A 24,092-nucleotide genomic window follows, 5' to 3' on the forward strand; every position below is an offset into this window, starting at 1 on the left:
CCCATATGGATCAGATTGCAGGACATCTAGCTTATACAAATTGAGCAATGAATCGAAAAGAAATGGTTTCTGGCTCATATGGTTGTGAAAGAAAGCTTGAAAAATGCTGACCAATCCTTACAGGCAAATAAAAAGAACTCCCTTATTATTTCTAAAAATCATGATTTTAATATTTTGGGGGGACTTGACTCATGATTTCTGAATGCTTAAGGCTGACGGTACTGCTCCTGTGGTTCTCCTCTTCCTTCTCAATCATGTGAGTTCGGGGCTTGAAAAGTTCACTTGCCCATGGTTAGAAGGCAGCTTTCCCTGATAAGTGCCATCAGCTGCTGAAGAAACCAAGCTTTTTAATTGAGAAGAACCAGCTAAATCTCACTCTTACTGGAACAGCTCTGCGGAGAAACAGGGACATGGGCAGGAATTACTCATTGGGAAGGGAAGACTCAAAAACATAGGGAAGGGGTGGGATAGAATAGAGAGACATCTCTTTCGCAGCAAGCTGAGGGGAGAGGCAAATGGTGGAGAAGCAGTGACCCACGTCATGAGTTGAGTTCTAGGTAGCTGTAGCTCACGAAAGCTCATGCTCAAATAAATTGGTTAGTCTCTAAGGTGCCACAAGTCCTCCTTTTCTTTTTGCGGATACAGACTAACACGGCTGTTTCTCTGAAATAAAACACCTTGATAATTTTCTTCCCTGTTGAGTTCTACTCAGTTAACTTTGCAGTTCCTGGAGACAAATTCTCAGTTATGCTGAAGCCCTTTTACATGTGTTAGCTATACACTATTTTCCCCCTTGTGTAATAGGCTCCTGTGAGAAGCCTAGCCTTGGCCTTGGCCTTGACCTTGACCAGCTAAACCAAAGTGAAAGCTATTCCCCTGTGCTGATTGTAGGGAAAAGGTTGAGTTAGCTACCACCAACCTGACCTTAACCTCTTTTCCTATCCTAGACAAATATTGAGAGAGATGGACACTAAAATTAAAAGGGGAGAAAAAAAACCCTAAACTTGTCTGAGTAAATACTGTAGATGGAATTGACTTATATATTCTAAGCTTACTGAGAGTGGGGCAGAAAAAAACAGTCAGTGCAAGCAAACGTTCTTTGTATGTGTGAGAGGGACGGGCGGGCGTAGGGTTGGATAAATATAAAAGCACTGGGAAGTAGAGGAGTGCTCCGGGAGCAAAATGAATTCAGCTAAATGAGTGCAGTGACCCCACCCCCCCATCATGGTGACCCTTTTCATGGTGTTTTGAAGGAACAAATTCAGTACAACATTTGCTTACTCTGTGTTTAGTCTATCCCAACTGTTTAGTCATTTAAATCGATGGTAAAACAAACAAACACAAAAAAACAGGATGGCAAACTTGAAATGTCTTTTTCCTTCCTTCCTCATAATATCAACAATTTTGCAATGGGCTTTTCTTAAACCGCTTGTGTTTGTTTGGAATAAGCCTCCTCTCTCTCTCCAGTAAAAAGCCATTGGAATCTGAATCCACCCGTCATATCCTTTTGCTAGCAGTAATTCTTTTACTTTTGTGTCCTGAAGGATCCCACTATACAACATAACTGAAACAGTACTAATGTTATTTACCTCGAAAGGATGATGGGCTGAGAGTGGGCAATGCGATTTTTTTTTATTTAATTACATTTAATTTTAACCCTTTCAAGTGATGTTTATGCTTGCATGGAATCATGAAATATTGGCACATTTATTCCCCCCAGACATGGCACAGTGAGGGGCAAATCAAAGTGGCCTCACAAGATGTCTTCTCTCCCCCCCCCCCCCGCCAAAATGAAAAATAAATTAAAAATCTGCATTGTCTTTGGGCAGTGTGAAAGAAATGGGCAAGAGCAGGGATAGAGCAGAGGAGCTGCAACCCACAGGAGAATCGGAATGTTACCTGAGGCAGCATTAACTTCCACTGTACGCTTTGTGTCTCTCCCCTTGGGAAAGGTAGAGCACAGATGAGGGTTGGCAGCCAAAGGCTATGAGAAGACTCTTGGTCCTATTGAGCTTCTGTAGCAGAGGCCAGGGCATTTAAACAAGGATGAATAAGAGTACCTCCATGCAAGATCTACAGGGGTGAAGTGCTCAGCTTTCTGTAGATTCCAGGGTTAGTGCTTCCTTATGAATGATCATTTCCTACCCATTCTCTGCCCCACTGCTTGCCTGGACTAGGGTTTGTCATGAGAGACTATTTGTATACTAGTGTTAGCGCTGTTGCAATAATTTGTCCTCCCCTGTGTGCAAGAGGGGAGCATATAGGCATAGCGAGCAGGACAATCTGCCTCTGCCTTGAGGATGGAAAGTCCTGACCCAGTATATTTTCTCTTATCTTTCTATGGTCTGAGGTAGACAGTGCAGGTTTTTCCACATACTCCTTTGTTTCAAGTAGGTAGACCACCTGATGCAGGAAAGATCAGACCCTTTTCCAGTGTCTTATCACCTAATAGTGAATTTATCCATAAACCAATACGTTTCTGTAACACCCCTGAAACCTATGATCACAACACTCGAGTTTAGGAGACCAAAAGATTCCCTTGGATTGTGCACTGTAACAGATTGGCAGGTTCTAGGACCATGCACAGAGATGCTAGGCAGCCAGATCAGGTGAGTCTTATTACCTCCAACTCTGGAGCACATCAGAATTTCAGTGTCTCCCTGACATGCAGAGAACTAGAAGAGTCCTGCAAGGAAAAGTTTTAGGAATAGCTAAGATCAAGAGTGGTGCTTATGGTGAGGTTTATTTAAATTATAGTCATGTAAGGTAACAAAGGCAAAATCCAAGAAGGGGTAAAGTTGGACCAGATCCAGAACATTAATTCTGGCATTTCCTTACTTTTGAGTGCTTGACTTTGAAACCTTAAAGTTACCCATGCAATCTTAATTCGGCTCCATTGTGCTTATCGTTATGAGATAGTCTGTGATAATATAATTAAAAAGATTTTTTTTTTTATCCCAGGACTCCTACTCATTGAGTGTATAGGCTGGCCCTACTCTAGGGAAGAATCAGGGTTGTGTAGTGAATAAGTCTCTTGTCCCTATGATCCTGGCCTCATTGGTTGCAGAAGTTGGAAGCTATGAGGTGAATGAGTCAAGGGGGTGAAGGAAGACGGAGGATGGACTCCTGGTTAAGGTGGTTGAATGTTGCCCTGGAGAACTGGATTCTATCCTTGTCTCTGCCAGGGTTCCCCTGTGGTGCAGGGCAAGTCGCTTATCATAGCAAGATGCTGTAGGTTCCTCATTTTCTGAGTGTTTGACTTGTGTTCCTAGAGTCTAATCTTCAGCTGTGAGCACTCACGTCTGCAACTGAGATCAATGAGAGTTGTACTTTGAAAATATAATGTGCAGGTAATGCTCAATATGCGGGGGAGGAGAAGGGGGAAACAGGCTTTGGGTGTGTTAAATTGCACACCCAAAATTAATGGACAGTTTTGACCTTAATATCTCCGTGCATTATTTCCCCTTCTCTAAAATGGGGTACAATACTCCCTCATCTCACAGGGTTGTTGTGAAGATGGATTAATTTATTTTTGTGAAGCACTCGGATATTATAGTGAAGTGCACCATAAAAGTGCCCATGAAGAAGTTTAATAATTCTGTATTGAGAGCAGGATTTGAATAAGGCCTCAAGCTGCACATTGAACAATGAGGATTAAACCAAATATTGAATGGTTGCTCATTAAGTCCATCCTATGCAGTGCTACTCTTCTTCTTGGCCACACTTACTCTTCCCCTCTGGGCTCCCTGGCCAAGTCCCAGTCTGCTTTCCCTCCTGGCCTCCTTACACTAGACTTGTACCCTCAGCTCTCATCTTCTGTTCCAGTCTCCTTGACTAGCCAGTGCTAGTCTCCTTGGCCTACTGGCTCTCAATCTCCATCCCCCATAGCTTCCATTCTCCTTGGCCAGCTAATCCTAGTCTCTCCCACCCCAGGATTCTTATTCCAATCTAGTCCCTCCACTGCTGCTGCCCCTGGTTCATACCTCTGTCCCCCCAAGGCTCATAATCTGGGTGTCTTTCAACAGGAATAGCAAAAGGTCCGTTCCTGACACCAGTGTAACACCACCCCACTCTCTCACTCTCTGGCAGATTTCAAGTCTCTGCATTGAGGCAAACAAAATAATCTTTCGGTGACTCCAAACCCTCAGTTTTTTCAGGTGGCTTAATCACGGTAACCACCTGTTCCTCTTCCTCCAAACACTGGCATTTTCATCCTTTCTCTTGTTTGTTTTTACACTGGTCTACACTACACAGTTAAGCCGACCTAATTATATCGGTGTCTATACTACAGCCTTCCTCCTGCCGACTGTAAGTGCGCTATTATACCGACATAATAACTTCACCTACTTGAGAGGTATAGAGCTTATGTCGGTGTAGTTAGGGTCACGAAGTGTCTGTGAAGACGCTGCCTTACTTACATCAGCTGTTAGCTGTCTTTCCAGTTTCAGGGCAGGAGCCATGAAATTGACAAGAAAGTGAGGCAGCTAAAGCCCAGCCTCCCCCACTCCCCTGGAGAGCTGGGTGGGTGGACATTGCTCCTAGCTGGGAGCTGGGGCAAGAATGGATCCCGCTCCCACCTGGGAGCCGGGGTGAGAAGCCCCAGGCAGCTGGACCCCCAGTTCATGGCTGGGAGCCAGGCAGCCATGTCAATTTCATGGCTTTGTTGCATCTTATCTTTGGTTAGGGTGTAAGCTCTTCAGGGAAGACACTGTGCTTTCCTATAAGTTTTTACAGTGCCTCGCACAATGGGAAATAATCCTAATGGGACCTTTGAGTATCACGCCTACTCTTTATTACCACTGCTACATTTAGTTCCTTATTTTTTCCATTTCAAGAAAACATTTAATCCTGATGGTTTCTATGCAGCACCACAACAGGTCCCTTTCCTTTGTAAAGGGGTAAAGGAAAGACTATAATGTACTGTAAGAGAACCAGGTTGCGACTTACAATACTTGGCACTTCTGTAGTGCCTTCAGTCTCATACACTGCCATTGTTAATGAATTTCCCCTAACCAAACCTCCATGACTTCCAATCACTCCATAATCATCCGAGAGCTAACGGGCAGATGGAAGAAACTGCGGCACACTTCTGGATGAAGTAGCTTGTCCTACATCATGTAAGGTGTATATGGAAGGTCCAGGAGGAAAACCCAGATCTCTTGGCTCCCAGGCTTGTGCTTTAACTTTGTTTCCTAATTGAAGTCTTCTGCTGGACTAAGACTTTGGAATCTCAGTGTACAGATTTTAAAAGGGCATCTGGGATTTAATGAAAGGGCTTTCTAGTGAGAGAGTACCTGCTCACGGGCTCTGGGCTCATGCTGCTTTAGCTTGGCTGTCCATGACAGTTTTTCAAGGCTGATCTAATGGCGAGTAGAAATGAGACCAGTGGGTTAGAGTGAGAGAAGGAAGCAGAACCACCAGTGTGCAGGCAAAGCAAAAACATTTTAATTCTATATTGTTTTCTTTAGTGGCTCTTCAGTTTCATTCCCCCTAGGAAGAAATATTGAACAAAATTGCCTGCGCTAATCCCTTTTGCAAATAGAGGAAGACTGGACTATTAATTATAAATACGTCTGAAAACAGCACAGTAATCAGAAAGTAAAAGGTAAAAATCTGAGTACTTGTTTACATGAACAGGAAGCAGCCTCAGGATCAGTTTATTTGAAAGTCTGTTTGTATAAAAGGTTGTTAATTCATGAATATGGGAATGTGCAATTGCAGAACAAAAAAACCCAGTTAAAATATCAACACAATTTTAAATTCCATTGCATGTTTCTCTGGGTTTTCCTATTTCTGGCTGTGTGTCTTTAGTATGCATGGGAGTGTGTGTGTTCAGAGAGGTGTTAAGTTCCTTTCATTTGTTCATATGGTGGAAATGTTAATTTTCAGTGGTGTGAAGGGCTGAAGGGGAGACAATTAGCTGTGTAAGTCATTATTCTCATTTATTGAAGTAGCCTTTCTGATTTGCTGTACATGCCCCATGCATGCGTCCCATACTCTTTAGGAACTGAAGTACTTTATTAAGCAGAGAACTTAATGGAACAAGTAATGTAAGGTTTTACATTTTAAAAAATACAAAAAACTTTCCGTTCCATCCCAGCAATAAATGTACGAGATTCATTTAGTTCATGCTGATAAGACCTATATGAGGGCACTTGGACCACAGCGATGCTCAGGTACCTCAGTAGGTATGCTACAATAACCTGAATAGAATAGTATTATGCAGTGTTGTTTTCCTTCTGTTTCCTCCTGTCCTATCCTGTCTCAATATCAAGCTACGATATCTTTGACGTGATCAGAAGTAACCCTAGATACCTGTGTGACTATCTGTACTCCATAACAAATGTTTCCCATATTAGACTATTTTTTATTCCTTCCAGTGCGGTGTTCTCTCTAAGCCATATGTGTTGAATTTTCCCTAGCTATCCATTGCAATCTGAATCCCAATGGCATTGATCGTCCTGTCCACACAGAAGATATTAACCTGCCACTTGAAGGTGAAGGAGTTGAGTTGCCCTCACGTAAGAATGATAATACTCAAAAGGTGCTTGAGTTGAAAGGGACACCCAAGAGACAGCACGTGGAACCAGAAACATCTAAGGTAGGTAAACTCAGGCCACTGCTTCTTTTACAGAACCCTGAAGTGTGCCAATATGTCACAGAAGACGCAAAGTCATGGACAATGAGAAAAAGCAGCCGCAGAGGGGGGGGAAGCGTTGCAGCAATAGAAAAGTATAGCTACACTAGGCACATGCATAACTTGGTGCTTCCACTGTTTTATATCTGCCTATATGAAAAGAATAAAAAATAGTTGAATTGCTCTATTGCAGGCATTGCAAAAGAGGTAAGTTTGCAGACTGATTTTAAAACAGGATAGAACGGTGACTGAGTGGACCGGCGTGGATTTGTGCTTCAACATGAGTTTGTGGAGACTGAGGCTAGTCTAAACCTGAGAAGTTCAATTGGCATAGCAACATCAATTCGGGGTGTGAAAAATCCACACGTCTCAGAGACGTAGTTAAGCCAACCTAATCTCCGGTGAAGGCCGTGCTAGGTCGAGGCAAGCGTCCTTCCACTCACCTAGCTGCTGCCTCTCAGGGAGGTGGATTACCAACAGCGATTGGAGAACCCCTCTCATCACTGTAATAAGTGTCTACAGCTATAGCGCTGCAGTGTTTCTAGTGTAGACATACTGTACCCTGAGTTTAGTATGATGCATAAACTAATTTGAAGTAGAATGTACCCAGTCAACTTCTTCACATCTGACATCACTGTGAATAGCTATACTTCAGGTGTGAATTTTAAAGACAAATAAATTGTCTGCTCTGATTTATAAATTGACCTGAATTTTTAGTTTCTTATTCATGTGCAGTAGAGATACTCATCAAATATAGGTGAATGCTCCAGTCATTTTTGATATTGGACAATAACCTGTCTCTATGTATGATCACGGCAGATATGTTTTTAAGTGGAATGAAAAATAGAAGAATTGTAAAATATTTTGGGGCAGATTCTGTAAAAGCCCTGTCAATCTTTTGGACCTTGTAAGCCCTGAAAAACTAGAGTGGGGGGAGAGCGGTGGGGGAGCGGGGAAGAGAGAAGGGTGGAGAGGAACTTCTGCAGAGTGGAAGACTGATTATTTTTACCAAATCTGGTACTTCAGGGGTTATTAGAGCAGATAAAATGAGTAAAAAATAAAAGGTCAACAACAGTATTTTTGAATAACTTTGAACAAATAAGTATATTTCCTGCAGTTGATAACAGTAAATTTAATAATGTATACACAACCATTATGAATTTTACTTTTAGAATCAATTAACATTTGATATTTTGCACAATATCCTGGTTTGCTAACAATAGATGCTTACTGTGAATTCACTATAATAGTGTTTATCTAAGATACCTGCTTATAACCGGTGCAATTAAAACTCACGTCATCCTTTCTTCAGTAAGTCAATTAACTGAATCCAACCCAGGCTGACAGCAACAAAAAGCAGTTGCAATTTGCAGTCTGTTCAGTGGCCCAGGTCAAGTGAATTATTGGCTTCACTTAAATCCTTGCTGAACAGGTTTCCACATCAGTCTGAATCTTTTATTTGCAGTCTCAACAAAGGGTATGTCTACACTGCAATAAAAAACTTGTGGCACTGAGTCTTAGAGCCTAGATCAGTTGACTTTTTGGCTCATGGGGCTCGGGCTAGAGGGCTAAAAATTGCAGTGTAGACATTTGGACTTGGGCTGGAGCCTGGGCTCTGAAACCTTGTGAGGAGGATGAGTCTCAGAGTTCTGGCTCGAGCCTGAGTCCAATTTTTAGCCCTGCAGCCTGAGATCTGAGAGACCAAGTCAGTTAACCCAGGCCAGTCACGCTTGTGCCATGAGTCTTTTATTGCAGACACACCCAAAGAGGCCAAATATGAAGTGGATGCTGAAACTAAGCTACACTACTACATAAAAGCACTTTCCTCAAGTCAAAATTGAGATGCTCCGGCAGCACAATATGATGAAACTTCCATTGCTGCTGTCTGTGCTGTATTTGTTCTGTTGATAAGTTGAAAATTTAATTTCCAGGGATGTCCATCAGGAAACCTGGAGGGGAAAAACTGCTTCATTAGTATTGCAAAGTCAGCCATCAGAGTCATATGCACACAGCTGTGCTGATCAAAGTAATCTTGTTAAAGAAGCATTTGTTTGTGCCTGATGAAAATGTTTGCACTTTCTCTTTTGGATTAAGCGTGTGATAATTGTTGAGTATCAAACTAATAAAGTGGATCGGCTATTATTGGTGAACATGGTTCTGCAGTATTGGGTGATTCTATTCTTCCTTCCTCTCTCTCTCTCTCTCTCGTTCTGTTGTATCCACGTAGTATTGTTTCTCATCAGATCTGGATTCAGGTTTTCTATTCAGGAGAAATCTATATAGATGAATCTTTTCTAATTGTCTGCATCTTGAATTGGAAACATAAAATGCAATTTTTATGGGTGTGTGTGTGTGTGTGTACAAACTGAAGAAAGTAACTATGTAATTTGTTTCCTTCTGTACAATGAAAGGATGAGAAAGAGTAGAGGAAAAAATACCGCATGAAACACTGTTGGGTTATACACTTAATTTACATTTTCCAACACATAGATTTCCCATTTATTTAGCCTTTCTTTTGTCCTTATCTCTTCTTTTCTGGGTCTGTCATTGCTTTTAGTCCCTTTAGTGTTTAAATAATACTAATGCACACATATGTAGTTTTGACATTTATATAATACATAGCAGTGCAATGTGATAAATGCAATTTATGATGTACTTTTGACCACCTTGCATGGCTTTTGCCCAGTAATTCATCTCCATTGGAAACATTTCCCACATTTGAAACCCCTGGTAGCCTCAAGCTATTGCCATTAAAATGATAGGTCGGGCAGGCGAGGGGGCCACCAAGGTTGAGGCCCAACCACTTTTTGGCTGGGCCAAAGCTGAGTAGCACTGCAACCCCACTCACTCAAATTTGGAGGGTGTGGTGTAGGGGCTCATGGGCCAGGGGAGTCAAGCTGCTGGAGACAAGGGTGGGAAGCATGCCTGAGAGGGGAAGAAAGAGGGTCAGGTGGGGGAAGAATCTGTTTCTCTTCCTTCCCTGCCCCGCCATGCACATACTTTGAATGGCGCACTACCCTTCCTCCCACTTCCCCCACCCTGATTCAAACAAAGAGAATATTCCACCTGCCAGAGTAATATCTTCTTCTTCTTCTTCTTTCTTACAATGGTTTGAGATGAAGCATGGGTAATATTTCATCATGGACCACTGAGAGATTTAAGGGCCAATTTTTGCAACTCATCAGGGCTGTGAAGGGGAACCTTATACTACTGGCAAAGAATGAAATATACAACACTCCTAGGTCTGGAATGTCCTATGAGAGCAGATTTTTGAAGGGGGCAGAAAGGGCCGGGGTGTTACAAAACTTATGTAAGTTTCTAAAATGCTGTTTGTTTTCACAGTAACTAAGGCATCTAATTTTAAAGATGAATTGATATGGAAAAACAGAAGAAACCTTCTATCCCTCTTTTCCTGCAGGACATGAAGCAAACCCCAAATACACAAACGTGGTATAAAGCCTTTAATGGCATATGTTTGGGTTGATATGGATAGGTCAATGAGACTCTACCCAAGTACAGAGACCACACAAATAGATGCAGGATCAGGGTGTGTTTGTGCATACACACGTGTGTGTGCTCTTTTCCTGGTGTGTGATGCTTTTAATCTTAGAAGTATGTCAAAAGGCAAACTTTAAAATCTACGCTGCCGAATGGACCTATACAGAGCTGAAGTCTCTCTTCCTTTTGTTTTTCCACTAATAGCCAAGGATGGTTTTAGAAAGACATTTTTCCTCCAATAGCTTCACTGTTAGTCCCACTCAGTGGCGAGCTGGAGCCAGTTCTCACCGGTTCACTAGAACCTGTTATTAAATTTAGAAGCCCTTTTAGAACCTTCTAAAAGGGCTTCTAAATTTAACCGGCCAAAAGTGGCGCCTTAGGTGCCTGACTCCACGGGTGCTCCAGGGCTGGAGCACCCAAGGGGAAAATTTGGTGGGTGCAGAGCACCCACCGGCAGCTCCCGGCCCCAGCTCATCTCCGCTCCACCTCCTCCCCTGAACGTGCCGCCCTGCTCTGCTTCTCTGCCCCCCACCACCCCCCCCCCCGGCTTCCCGCGAATCAGCTGTTCATGCAGGAAGCTGGAGCAGGCTGAGAAGCGGGCCGCAACTTCCTGCTCAGGCCCAGGGAGGTGGAGGTGAGCTAGGGAGAGGGGTGGGGGGGGCATGAGGAGGGCCGTCCGTGCCGCAGCAGGTTACCCGGGGAGGGGGCGGTGTGGTGCACAGGGGAACCGCTCCCTGTCCCAGCTCACCTCTGCCACCCTTGGCCTGAGCGGGAAGCCACTGCCTGCTTCTCAGCCTGTCCCATCTTCCTGCACGAATAGCTGATTCACGGGAAGTCTCGGGGCAGAGAAGTGGAGTGGGGCAGCGTGTTCAGGGGAGGAGGAGGAGCGGAGGTGAGCTCTGGCCAGGCGTGGGGCGGGGAGCTGCTGGTGGGTGCTCTGCACCCACCGAATTTCCCCCCTGGTTGCTCCAGCCTTAGGCGCCACTTTTGATGTGATCAGTGGGGGAGCGGCCGCTCCCCCTGCCCCTCCCCAGCTACGCTCCCCTGCCCCTAGGAGCCAGAGGGTCCTGCGGGATGCTTCCTGGGAGCTGCCCCAGGTAAGCACCGCCAGTACTCCACACCTCTCCCCCTGGCAGGTGCCTCTGGCTCTTAGGGGTGGGGTGGGCACCCACTACGGTGACCCACGAGACCCTCCTGCCCGGTTCTGGGGGCAGTCAGGGGACAGGGGAGGGGGGGTGGATGGGGCTGAGGGGGGGCATCAAGGAACACCGGGGGGTTGGATGGGGCAGGAGTCCTGGGGGGCAGGGGTGGGCAATGACCCCCTCATGGAGTGAGGAGGGAACCTGTTAAGATTTTGGCATCTCATCACTGGTCCCACTGTATGATCTTATATAGTGTTTCCTCAATTTTTTCCATTATCCTTAATGTCATTTCTGCTGGCTCCTATGTCCATCTTGATTTTTTTCCCATTTCCTTCCTCTCTAGTCCCACATTTTCTGATTTCTTGTTCTCATTCACAACTTTAATTCATGATTTTGAAAGCGGCACTATTCTTTGTGAGCAAGGGTGCTAGAAACTGGCCCTTCATTTATTAAGAAAAAAGTTATTCAGAAAAGTTTGATTCTCATATACAGAATATATACGTCATGTCACACATGGTTCTTATTATGTCATAATTGTTGGCAAAAATTGCAGGCTGCCTAATGGTGACCAGTAAAGCTACAATTACACTTTTTTTGTTTAGTTAGTAATTGCAGTTTTATATCTGACTCGGAGACAACTTACAGGCATTTCAAATCTGCACAAAAACTGTAAGAAAATAAAATGGTAGATGAAGTGACGTTGCCTTTTGTTGACAAGCGCTTTATAGATATCAGTATGCTGAACACTTTTTCCCCTTTTGTTTGTAATGTAGCTTATTAACACTTTGGGGCTCTTTATATTTTTCCATAATTCAGTTATGAAAAAAGAACTCAAAAACATTAAAGGTCGGAGGTTGAGAATTCTAAACCAACTACTGTTCCCTTATCTCAGCTCATCAGGCCAAATATCACCACTGGACTAGAGAGTAGTCAATTCCATTGACCTCATGGAATTCTGCTTGCTTATGGCAGTAGTTAATGGCCCCATGCTGCAATACACACTTTAACGGCATGCCTTGAAGCATGTCTCTGAGCACAGAGAGACAAGGCAGGTTCTAAGCGGCACTTGTTAGGCTGATATTTATCCAGCTTCAGTGATGTGTAAGGATATTTTATCTTGACAGTGTGTATAGAATTTTAGCCCTTAGTTTCCATTTTTAATGTCAGAATAAAGGAAATGAGCATCCAGAACAGACAATTCCCCCAAAAGCACAAATTTTGCATTAGTAACTTCTTTTTATAATTGTCACGTTTAAACAGATCCTGATACAATGGGGCTGTTAAAAAGTCAACAATTGCTCGTTACCACCCAGTTCCCCCCCACACACATACACACTCACTCTCTCACACACACACAGAGTTAGGTAAATGAAGACGTTTAATGATGGCGTGGGTTGATTTAAATCAAGGTTTCTTGCTTGCTGATTTAAAGCTGTAATTTAAATAGTTGATTTTAATCTTGTTTTGCATGTGTACTTTATTTTCCTAAAGATGCATTGATTCTCATTGGTTGGTAACCACTGAAAAGTTGATTTGCAACTAAATACAGCCCTTATGCTAAATTTGGTCCTTTTTTTTTTTTCCCCCTCTTTAACTAGCCAGGAGGATACCCTATATATATCACCCATTTATTTGAGCAATTATATAGCTTATTTTACATCTAGTCAAATTCTTAATTTTTGCATTTGTATTAAGATGAGTGATGCATTTCTTATTTACTAGATGATTAATCTTGTACTGGTCATTTTGTGTCAAACTCTATTTAGATGGAAATTCAGTTAAATGCATGAAAGCAGTATTTTTTTTTAATTGTTAAATAAAACTATCTTCTGTGCTGGATAAGGAAAAAACTCTGTTTTATCAAAACATGTTTTGCATCTAAAACTGGCTGATTTATTACACCAAAGAAGTAATATCTGTAGTTAACAGATTATTTCTAGTCACCATGTCCTTCACAATTTTAGAATAGGTGTGAGGAGGAGATCTACTTAATTTCTTGTCATAGATTGGAAGAGGAAAACAGGCTTTCCTGCTTTTTCAACTCAAAATTAATTTCTTAACTTTGAATGAAAGTCATTGAACTGAACCGGTTGAGTAAACTGAAATGGAGAAAATAGTCTCTCTCAGAAGAAGGTACTGCTGTCAAAAACTGGTTTAGCATTTCAACAAACTCTGGTTGCAGGTGCTTAGCCAGTGACTTCCATCAATTCAGTGGTTTGACTGTCTTTAAAAATTCAGCAGCAAATATTTATCACTTAATATTTTTCCAACATTTAATTTAACTGATTATAATAGATTATAGTGAGCAAAGGCTTTAACATAGGTTGTCATAATGTCAAATTTAATTTTAAATATATTTCGTTTTAAACATAAACCTGTGTTTAATTCCAATAATGAAGTCTGATTTTTAAATGTTTAAAAATGGGGAATTTTTAGGGTTTTTTTTTGTTTTTTTTTTCTTTAAATCCTGTTATCGGCCCCATTTAAGGGTGAATTGGCAAGACCTCACATGGCTCTAGACTGGTGGCCAATGTCACTATTCCAAAAAAAACTCCAAAAGAGTTATTTTTATTTATTGAACAGGACGTTCTTGTTTTAAGCTTTTTCCTTTGAAAAGCAACAGGGAGAAAAAAGGCTAGAGGGGTGGCACCAGGATATCCCTGCAAGCCTGAGGCTGAAACCCAGGCCAGTTGGCTGAGGTTAACAAACATTTCATGATGGGGGGGAGGAGACGGGGAAGGGGTGTTTCACCAGAATCCAAATAGCTCTGTTTCAAATAGCTCATTTCTTAAGATAAAACTCGAGAGGAAGTAAATTTAGTGTAGATTTTTCTTCCTTTATTAATGATAGTTATAGTGACACACAACAGCTCTTCCTGCCCTAGTCTTTGATAGAATTAGTAAGTATAGTTACAGAATCACAGTCTACAGGACCTATTGCTCTGAGTACAGAAATGGTTCCAAAATTTTTTTCAGTTTGGCTTTTTCAGTTTGTTACATTCAGTTTCAATTGATATAGTTACATTTTAGGGTAATGTGGCTCCCTGGTGTCTCATTTTGTGGTTGTTTTGTAATCTACAGCACTTAGCTGTTCTTGCCTCTGTCTTCATTTTTGATGCTGTGCTTTTCTTTTAACTCCTAGTTAGACGCTTGCATGTCTTCTACCTTTCAGTGTGTCTAAACTGGAGGGGTGAAATGCTTGATACGAACATCCTCTTTTCTCTCTCAGCATTTGCTTGCATCTGCTGGAGCAGTGATGTAACATTTTTGATTAAATATGGATCAAGGCAGAGAATTTGTTTGGCTTGCCCAGGCAATTTTTTAGGTAAGATGAGCCCTCCAAACTGTCCGCAAATAAGTAACACAACTTGTGTGCAAAATAACTGTCAGACTTATACACAGAAATGCAGCAAATGTCAACCAAAAAAAAAAATGGAAAAAGCTTTCAGCTTTTCAAACTACAGGTTTCTTTACACACACACTTGCATCTGCAATTCAACAAATGACTATTCACATTATAATATCAAGCTAAAGAGAAGTATAATTGAGATGTTCATGACTATGGCCTGTGTGTGTGGCTACATTAGTATGAAAATATAGCATGGACTCGTGTTGCTCTGTTTTGAACAGTGAAATAGAAACATACAATGACCTCTGCCCACATGAAATGAATGGGGTCTTTTCATAATTTGGTGGTTGGTCCAACTGACGAGAATATCTTTATGGGACTTCCGACTGCCATATACAAAATCTCCTCTTAGTTCAGTATTTCAATGAGAAATAGCTAGCAGAAGAAGAAAGAAAGTGTTGTCTCCCTTCTGTTGAGTGGGAGCAGATATCCGGGCCTTGCAGGTAGGTTCTTATTGTAGTAGAAATCCAATGATGTGACATGGAGTCTAGGTATATTCTTGGTGACATGGGTTTATTTTACACTATGGTTGTCTTTTGCTGTTTACACAACTAACATAATATGAAGAAACCACATGGCACAGAGAAATCCCAGAGAAATCCTAGCAGTGAACACACTGCTGAGCTGACAAGTTGTTGGTGTCTTCTGAAACTACGATGACACTGAGGCCCCTTATTTTTGAGCAATATTTTTCTTTAAAGTAATTATTTTACTCTCTCTCTCTCTCTCTGTGTGTATGTATGTGTGTGTGTGTGTATATATACACACACACACATCCAAAGACTCTGCTTGCTGAGCTCTGTCTTGGGACATCTAGACTGGAGAGGCTATGTCCAGCTCTGATTCTCTGGGTGGATCTGTGTCAATATGATTCCCAGGGTAGATGAGAATAGCCTGGGCCTGGTGGGGGTCTTCACAACCCCCAGCTCAGGACTGTGCCTAAGGCCACGTCTACACTACCCGCTGGATCGGCGGGTAGTGATCGATCTATTGCAGATCAATTTATTGCGTCTAATGTAGATGCGATAAATCGCCGATAGCTCTCGTTGACTCCGGAACTCCACCACGGCGAGAGGCGGAAGCGGAGTCAACGGGGGAGTGGTGGCCATTGATCCCGCGCTGCGAGGATGTGAAGTAAGTGATTCTAAGTCGATCTAAGATACGTCGACTTCAGCTGCGCTATTCTCGTAGCTGAAGTTGCGTATTTTAGATTGATTTCCCACCTACCCCACCCCACCCCCAGTGTAGACCAGGACTAAGAGACACAAACTAGCCCTGGTTGGTTGGTCTGTATATCTGTTGTTGTTAGCTGTATTTGGAGTAATGCCTAGGAGCCTTTGTCATGGATCAGGACCCCAGCGTGCCAAGTGCTGGACAGGCACAGAACAAAAAGATGGTGCTTGCACCGAAGAGTTCACAATCAAAGTATAAGACAAGAGACAATACGTGGAGACAAACAGATTGGGGAGCATAAGGAAACAATGAGCCAGTCTATATCTGTGTGGTTTCTATTCTCCTGCTAAGGCAATCAAAAGGAAAGCTTGGTATTTTTATTCTTCCCATAATGCTAATGTGGGTTTGTGCTGGGAGAGGAAGAGCTATTACTGTATACGCTGCAGCAGTGATTAGTAAGCATATAAGCAGTAAACAGCAAAGGTGACAATACTATGGAAATAAGCTTCAAGCTTTATTCTCTTTGTAATATGCCCACTGTAGACAAATGAAGACATAAACTCACTTTTTAAAGCTGAATTTCCTCTCTGGGAAAAAGAGTACATAGTTTAAAAGTGATTTTGTGTGTGGTGCGGGGGGAGGGGGGAATTGGGTCCATAAAGTATGCACATGAATACTGTAGTTATTCTGCTGCTGATGTTTTTCACCTTACCATGAAGCTGCCCAACAAAGCCTTCCAAAAACTGTTTTCTGCTTTGAAGCTGCTCTAAATGGGTTTACAGATATGACTTTGAGAATAAATCAGTATTAATAAATCACAAAAGCTTATGCTTAAATAAATTTGTTAGTCTCTAAGGTGCCAAAAGTACTCCTGTTCTTTTTGCGGATACAGACTAACACGGCTGCTACTCTGAAACCAGTATTTTAATGCTACAATTGCCTGGATGGGGAAGAAAACTATAAAAATGCCCTTAAAATATAAAATCTTGATTAAAAGGGATTATGTAAAGAACCAATTTAATGCTTAAAATAGGAAAGCAGTTTAATGCTTCACTGCTGGCACTCCACCCTCTCCCAGCAGATCACTTCATCTGTATAATAACAATAACTACACTAATCTGCAAAGTTATTTCACTAGGCACCTCCTACAAAACTGATTAACAGTTTCAATAGCTCACCTTTTTAAATGCAAAACTTTTTTTATTTCTCTTTTGAAAATGGTTTTAGTTGCTTATTTGTGAAATCCCTCCCAGAGGTAAAAAAGGGGAGCGGGGAATGCCTAGATTCAGTAGCAGTGATAGATATATAAAGGGCATTTCCAGGTAGCTACCGTAACTTTTTGGCCTGGATTTGACCAGCTTGTTAATTTCCATTTTTAGTAATGTGAAGGTCTAACGCATGAAGTAATCTCATTTTAAAATGTCCTGGAATAGGTCATGCAATGTAGGTGCAGTGTTCCATGGCTGAACCGGATAGCCAAAATATAGATTACACTTCTTTTTTAAAAAAGAAACAAATAAGGGTTTCACTTTCTTAGACTGGTGTTATTACTGAGGCCTGGTCTACAGTACTGTGGTAAATCGATCTAAGCTACGCTACTCCAGTTACATGAATAACTTAACTGAAGTCCACGTAGCTAGATCTGCTTACCACAGTGTCTACACCATGCTATCTCCTGTTGATTTACCGTGCACTTCTTGGGAATGTGGAGTACAGAAATAGATAGGAGACTGCTCTCCCATCGATTATGTCTTCACCAGACTCGCTAAATCGATGCCGCTGTATCAATTGCAGCAGTGCCGATTTTAGCTCCGTAGTGACAATGTACCCTCAATCCGAGGTATGTATCTGCACTGCACATTTAAACCTGAGCTTTTGCTCCAGCTTGAGCCCAATCCCCCCTTCTATCCACACACAAATCAGGCTGACTCAGATCAGCAAGCATTCAGGAACTGGTTCCTAGAACAATGCAGGGGGGTCCAAGCTCTATCATTTTGCTGTGTGAACACAGGTCAAGCCACAGACCCAAGTCTGTGTAGTGCATTATGGAGGCATTAACATGGCTGTGAGACCCAGGTCCAGCAACTGTAAACCCAGGTTTATGGTGCAGTGTGGAAGCACAAGTATGGGCTTGGAAACAGAGTTCACAAGACCAGGTCCCACAGATCTGGACTTAGTGTGCAGTGCAGACATGCCCTATATGGCCCACCTTCTTTGTCAGTATTAGTAACACTGTGTTAAGTGAGTTGATTTGTGCAATAAAGTCGTGTTCAGTCTGAATGTTAATTTTAGAAATACAGGTGCAGTCCTTGTACGCTGGACTAATTTATCCCAAATCTGTGGATTTCTATATACAACATGTCCTAGTAAGCACTTTTTTGACTTCCAGGAATTGGGGAAATGCCTGCTTTTAGATAAAGAGAGAGGTGATGACACTCAGCTGGGCCTTGGGTGATCTATTTCTCTCTCACCTACAGATTTCCTGTGTGACCCAGGGCAAGTCACTTCGGGTATGTCTACACTGCAATTAAAAATCCACAACTGGCTCGTGGCAGCTGACTTGCGCTTGGGGTAAGGAGCTGTTTAATTGTGGTGTAGACGTTCAGCTCGGGCTGGAGCCCGGGTTCTCGGACCCTGTGAGGTGGGAGGGTGCCCCGAATATCGACACCATGGTTAAACAGCCCCTTAGCTGTCGTGAGACCCACGAGTCTGAGTCAGCTGGCACTGCCTAGCTGTGGGTTTCTAATTGCAGTGTGGACATGTGCCTAATCTTCCTGTGGCTCAGTTTCCAATCTGTAAATTAAGGCTACTTAAACAGTTTGTAAGCACCTAGAGGATAATAGGTAATAAGTAATAGTCTGCATGGATTTATGAAGAACAAATCATGCCACACCAATTTAATTTCCTTCTTTGATAGGGTTACTGGCCTTGTGGATGGGGGTGCAGAGCGGGGGGGGGGAGCACTAGACCTGATATATCTTGATTTGTTTTTTGAAACAGCTCCACATGATATTCTCATAAGTAAACTAGGGAAATGTCTAGGTGAAGTTACTATAAGGTGGGTACACAACTGGTTGAAAGACTGTACTCAAAGTTATCAATGGTTCACTGTCAAATTGGGAGGGCATATCTAGTGGGGTCCCACATGGATCAGTCCTGATCCAGTACTATTCTGCATTTTCAGTAATGACTTAGATACATCTGATTTGGAGTATGCTTATAAAATTTGCAGATGACATCAAGCTGGAAGGGGTTGCAAGCACTTTGGAGGGCAGGATTAGAATTCAAAGCGACTTTGGCAGATTGGTCTGAAATCAACAAGATGAAATTCAATAAAGTGCAAGGAAGGAAAGGAAGGAAAAATCAAATGCACAACAACAAAATGGGGACTAACTAGCTAGGCAGTAGTACTACTGAAAAAGATCTTGGGGTTATAGGATCATGAACTGAATATGAACGAACAAGTGAATCAGTTGTGGGGAAAAAAAGGCTAATCTAATTCTGGGGTGTATTAGCAGGAGTGTCATATGTAAGACATTGGAGGTAACTGTCCCACTCTCCTCGGCACTAATGAGGCCTCAGCTGGAGTGCTGTGTCCAGTTCTGGGTGCCACACTTTAGGAAAGTGGCAACAAAAATGGTGAAAGGTTCAGAAAACCTGACCAAGGAGGAAAAGTTGGTTTTTTTTTGTTTTTGTTTTTGTGTGTGTAGTGTGTGTGTGTGTGTGTGTGTGTATAAAATACCGTGTGTGTGTGTGTTGGGGGGAGGGCATGTTTCTTCTTGAGAATAGAAGACTTAGGGTATGTCTACACTACGAAATTAGGTCGAATTTATAGAAGTCGGTTTTTTAGAAATCGGTTTTATATATTCGAGTGTGTGTGTCCCCACAGAAAATGCTCTAAGTGCATTAACTCGGCGGAGCGCTTCTACAGTACCGAGGCAAGCGTCGACTTCCGGAGCGTTGCACTGTGGGTAGCTATCCCACAGTTCCCGCAGTCTCCGCTGCCCATTGGAATTCTGGGTTGAGATCCCAATGCCTGATGGGGCTAAAACATTGTCGCGGGTGGTTCTGGGTACATATCGTCAGGCCCCCGTTCCCTCCCTCCCCCCGTGAAAGCAAGGGCAGACAATCATTTCGCGCCTTTTTTCCTGAGTTACCTGTGCAGACGCCATACCACGGCAAGCATGGAGCCCGCTCAGGTAACCGTCACCCTATGTCTCCTGGGTGCTGGCAGACGCGGTATGGCTTTGCTGCACAGTAGCAGCAACCCATTGCTTTCTGGCAGCAGACGGTGCAATACGACTGGTAGTCGTCCTCGTCGTGTCCGAGGTGCTCCTGGCCACGTAGGCTGGGAGCGCCTGGGCAGACATGGGCGCAGGGACTAAATTTGGAGTGACTTGACCAGGTCATTCTCTTTAGTCCTGCAGTCAGTCCTATTGAACCGTCTTATGGTGAGCGGGCAGGCGATACGGACTGCTAGCAGTCGTACTGTACCATCTTCTGCCAGGCAGGCAAGAGATGAGGATTGCTAGCAGTCGTATTGTACCATCTTATGCCAGGCAGGCAAGAGATGAAGATGGCTAGCAGTCGTACTGTACCATCTTCTGCCAAGCAGCCATGAGATGTGGATGGCATGCAGTCCTTCTGCACCATCTGATGCCAGCCAAAGATGTAAAAGATAGATGGAGTGGGTCAGAACAAGAAATAGACCAGATTTGTTTTGTACTCATTTGCCTCCTCCCCTGTCTAGATCACACTGCAGTCACTCACAGAGAAGGTGCAGCGAGGTAAATCTAGCCATGTATCAATCAGAGGCCAGGCTAACCTCCTTGTTCCAATAACAACGATAACTTAGGTGCACCATTTCTTATTGGAACCCTCCGTGCAGTCCTGCCTGAAATACTCCTTGATGTACAGGCACACCCTTTGTTGATTTTAGCTCCCTGAAGCCAACCCTGTAAGCCGTGTCATCAGTCGCCCCTCCCTCCGTCAGAGCAACGGCAGACAATCGTTCCGCGCCTTTTTTCTGTGCGGACGCCATACCAAGGCAAGCATGGAGGCCGCTGAGCTCATTTTGGCAATTAGGAGCACATTAAACACCACATGCATTATCCAGCAGTATATGCAGCACCAGAACATGGCAACGCGATACCGGGCGAGGAGGCGACGTCAGCGCGGTCCCGTGAGTGATCAGGACATGGACACAGATTTCTCTGAAAGCATGGGCCCTGACAATGCATGCATCATGGTGCTAATGGGGCAGGTTCATGCTGTGGAACGCCGATTCTGGGCTCAGGAAACAAGCACAGACTGGTGGGACCGCATAGTGTTGCAGGTCTGAGACGATTCCCAGTGGCTGCGAAACTTTCGCATGCGTAAGGGCACTTTCATGGAACTTTGTGACTTGCTTTCCCCTGCCCTGAAGCGCATGAATACCAGGATGAGAGCAGCCCTCACAGTTGAGAAGCGAGTGGCGATAACCCTGTGGAAGCTTGCAACGCCAGACAGCTACCGGTCAGTTGGGAATCAATTTGGAGTGGGCAAATCTACTGTGGGGGCTGCTGTTATGCAAGTAGCTCACGCAATCAAAGATCTGCTGATATCAAGGGTAGTGACCCTGGGAAATGTGCAGGTCATAGTGGATGGCTTTGCTGCAATGGGATTCCCTAACTGTGGTGGGGCTATAGACGGAACCCATATCCCTATCTTGGCACCGGAGCACCAAGCCACCGAGTACATAAACCGCAAGGGGTACTTTTCGATAGTGCTGCAAGCTCTGGTGGATCACAAGGGACGTTTCACCAACATCAACGTGGGATGGCCGGGAAAGGTTCATGATGCTCGCATCTTCAGGAACTCTGGTCTGTTTCAAAAGCTGCAGGAAGGGACTTTATTCCCAGACCAGAAAATAACTGTTGGGGATGTTGAAATGCCTATATGTATCCTTGGGGACCCAGCCTACCCCTTAATGCCATGGCTCATGAAGCCGTACATAGGCAGCCTGGACAGTAGTCAGGAGCTGTTCAACTACAGGCTGAGCAAGTGCAGAATGGTGGTAGAATGTGCATTTGGACGTTTAAAGGTGCGCTGGCGCAGTTTACTGACTCGCTTAGACCTCAGCGAAACCAATATTCCCACTGTTATTACTGCTTGCTGTGTGCTCCACAATATCTGTGAGAGTAAGGGGGAGACGTTTATGGCGGGGTGGGAGGCTGAGGCAAATCGCCTAGCTGCTGGTTACGCGCAGCCAGACACTAGGGCGATTAGAAGAGCACAGGAGGGCGCGGTACGCATCAGAGAAGCTTTGAAAACCAGTTTCATGACTGGCCAGGCTATGGTGTGAAAGTTCTGTTTGTTTCTCCTTGATGAAACCCCCCGCCCCTTGGTTCACTCTACTTCCCTGTAAGCTAACCACCCTCCCCTCCTCCCTTTAATCACCGCTTGCAGAGGCAATAAAGTCATTGCTGCTTCACAGTCATGCATTCGTTATTCATTCATCACACAAATAGGGAGATGACTACCAAGGTATCCCAGGAGGGGTGGTGGAGGAGGGAAGGAAAATGCCACACAGCACTTTAAGCACAGCACTTTAAAAGTTTACAACTTTAAAATTTATTGAATGACAGCCTTCTTTTTTTTGGACAATCCTCTGTGGTGGAGTGGCTGGTTGGCCGGAGGCCCCCCCACCGCGTTCTTGGGCGTCTGGGTGTGGAGGCTATGGAACTTGGGGAGGAGGGCGGTTGGTTACAGAGGGGCAGCAGTGGCAGTCTGTGCTCCAGCTGCCTTTGCTACAGCTCAACCATACACTGGAGCATACTGGTTTGGTCCTGCAGCAGCCTCAGCATTGAATCCTGCCTCCTCTCATCACGCTGCCGCCACATTTGAGCTTCTGCCCTGTCTTCAGCCCGCCACTTACTCTCTTCAGCCCTCCACCTCTCCTCCCGGTCATTTAGTGCTTTCCTGCACTCTGACATTATTTGCCTCCACACATTCGTCTGTGCTCTGTCAGTGTGGGAGGACAGCATGAGCTTGGAGAACATTTCATCGCGAGTGCGTGTTTTTTTCTTTCTAAGCTTCACTAGCCTCTGGGAAGGAGAAGATCCTGTGATCATTGAAACACATGCAGCTGGTGGAGAAAAAAAAAGGGACAGCGATATTTAAAAAGACACATTTTATAAAACAGTGGCTACACTCTTTCAGGGTAAACCTTGCTGTTAACATTACATACATAGCACATGTGCTTTCGTTACAAGGTTGCATTTTGCCTCTTCCCACTGCGTGACTACCTCCTCAACCTTCCCCCCTCCCTGTGGCTAACAGCGGGGAACATTTCTGTTTAGCCACAGGCAAACAGCCCAGCAGGAATGGGCTCCTCTGAGTGTCCCCTGAAGAAAAGCACTCTATTTCAACCAGGTGACCATGAATTATATCTCACTCTCCTGAGGATAACACAGAGAGATAAAGAATGGATTTTGGTTGAATGCCAGCAAACATACACTGCAATGCTTTGTTCTACAGTGATTCCCGAGTACGTGTTACTGGCCTGGAGTGGTAAAGTGTCCTATCATGAAGGACGCAATAAGGCTGCCCTCCCCAGAAACCTTTTGCAAAGGCTTTAGGACTACATCTAGGAGAACCGCAAATGCCAGGGCAAAGTAATCCTTTCACTTGCTTGCTTTTAAATCATGTATAGCATTTTAAAAGGTACACTCGCCAGAGGTCCCTTCTCCGCCTGCTGGGTCCAGGAGGCAGCCTTGGGTGGGTTCGGGGGGTACTGGCTCCAGGTCTAGGGTGGGAAACAGTTCCTGGCTGTCGGGAAAACCGGTTTATCCGCTTGCTTGCTGTGAGCTATCTACAACCTCCTCCTCATCATCATCTTCTTCGTCCCCAAAACCTGCTTCCGTATTGCCTCCATCTCCATTGAATGAGTCAAACAACACAGCTGGGGTAGTGGTGGCTGAACCTGTTGTACCAATAAAATAAAAACCAGCAGGATCTTATTAAAGGGAAAAAGGCAAAATACCACATTTATTGTGAATACAGAAAGAATCATAGTAAGCAGTTAGTTATAGTTATAACATTCCATTCAATCTCGTATTTAGTCACACATTCATTCATACAAACACACACACAGGTTCTGCAAGGTTGTTATCAGAGTTACCAGCCTTAGAGTTGCTCATGCCAAGCCACTGGCCAGGTGGCCTGGACATGAGGAGGGAGCAGGGCCTTGTCAG

The 24,092-nt window shown here is 43.8% G+C and overlaps 1 protein-coding gene across 2 annotated transcripts in view; it reads left to right on the top strand.

Moving 5' to 3' along the window:
• SAMD12 (sterile alpha motif domain containing 12) overlaps window positions 1-24,092 on the top strand; it is a 238,050-nt gene that overhangs the window by 11,736 nt on the left and 202,222 nt on the right. For both annotated transcript variants that reach the window (XM_073330273.1, XM_073330274.1), the window contains exon 2: window positions 6,423-6,601. In XM_073330273.1, coding sequence (XP_073186374.1) covers window positions 6,423-6,601 — 179 coding nt within the window. The remainder of the gene's footprint in view (window positions 1-6,422; window positions 6,602-24,092) is intronic.

The sequence above is a fragment of the Lepidochelys kempii genome, chromosome 2 (genome assembly GCF_965140265.1).
Source record: "Lepidochelys kempii isolate rLepKem1 chromosome 2, rLepKem1.hap2, whole genome shotgun sequence".
NCBI lineage: Eukaryota > Metazoa > Chordata > Testudines > Cheloniidae > Lepidochelys > Lepidochelys kempii.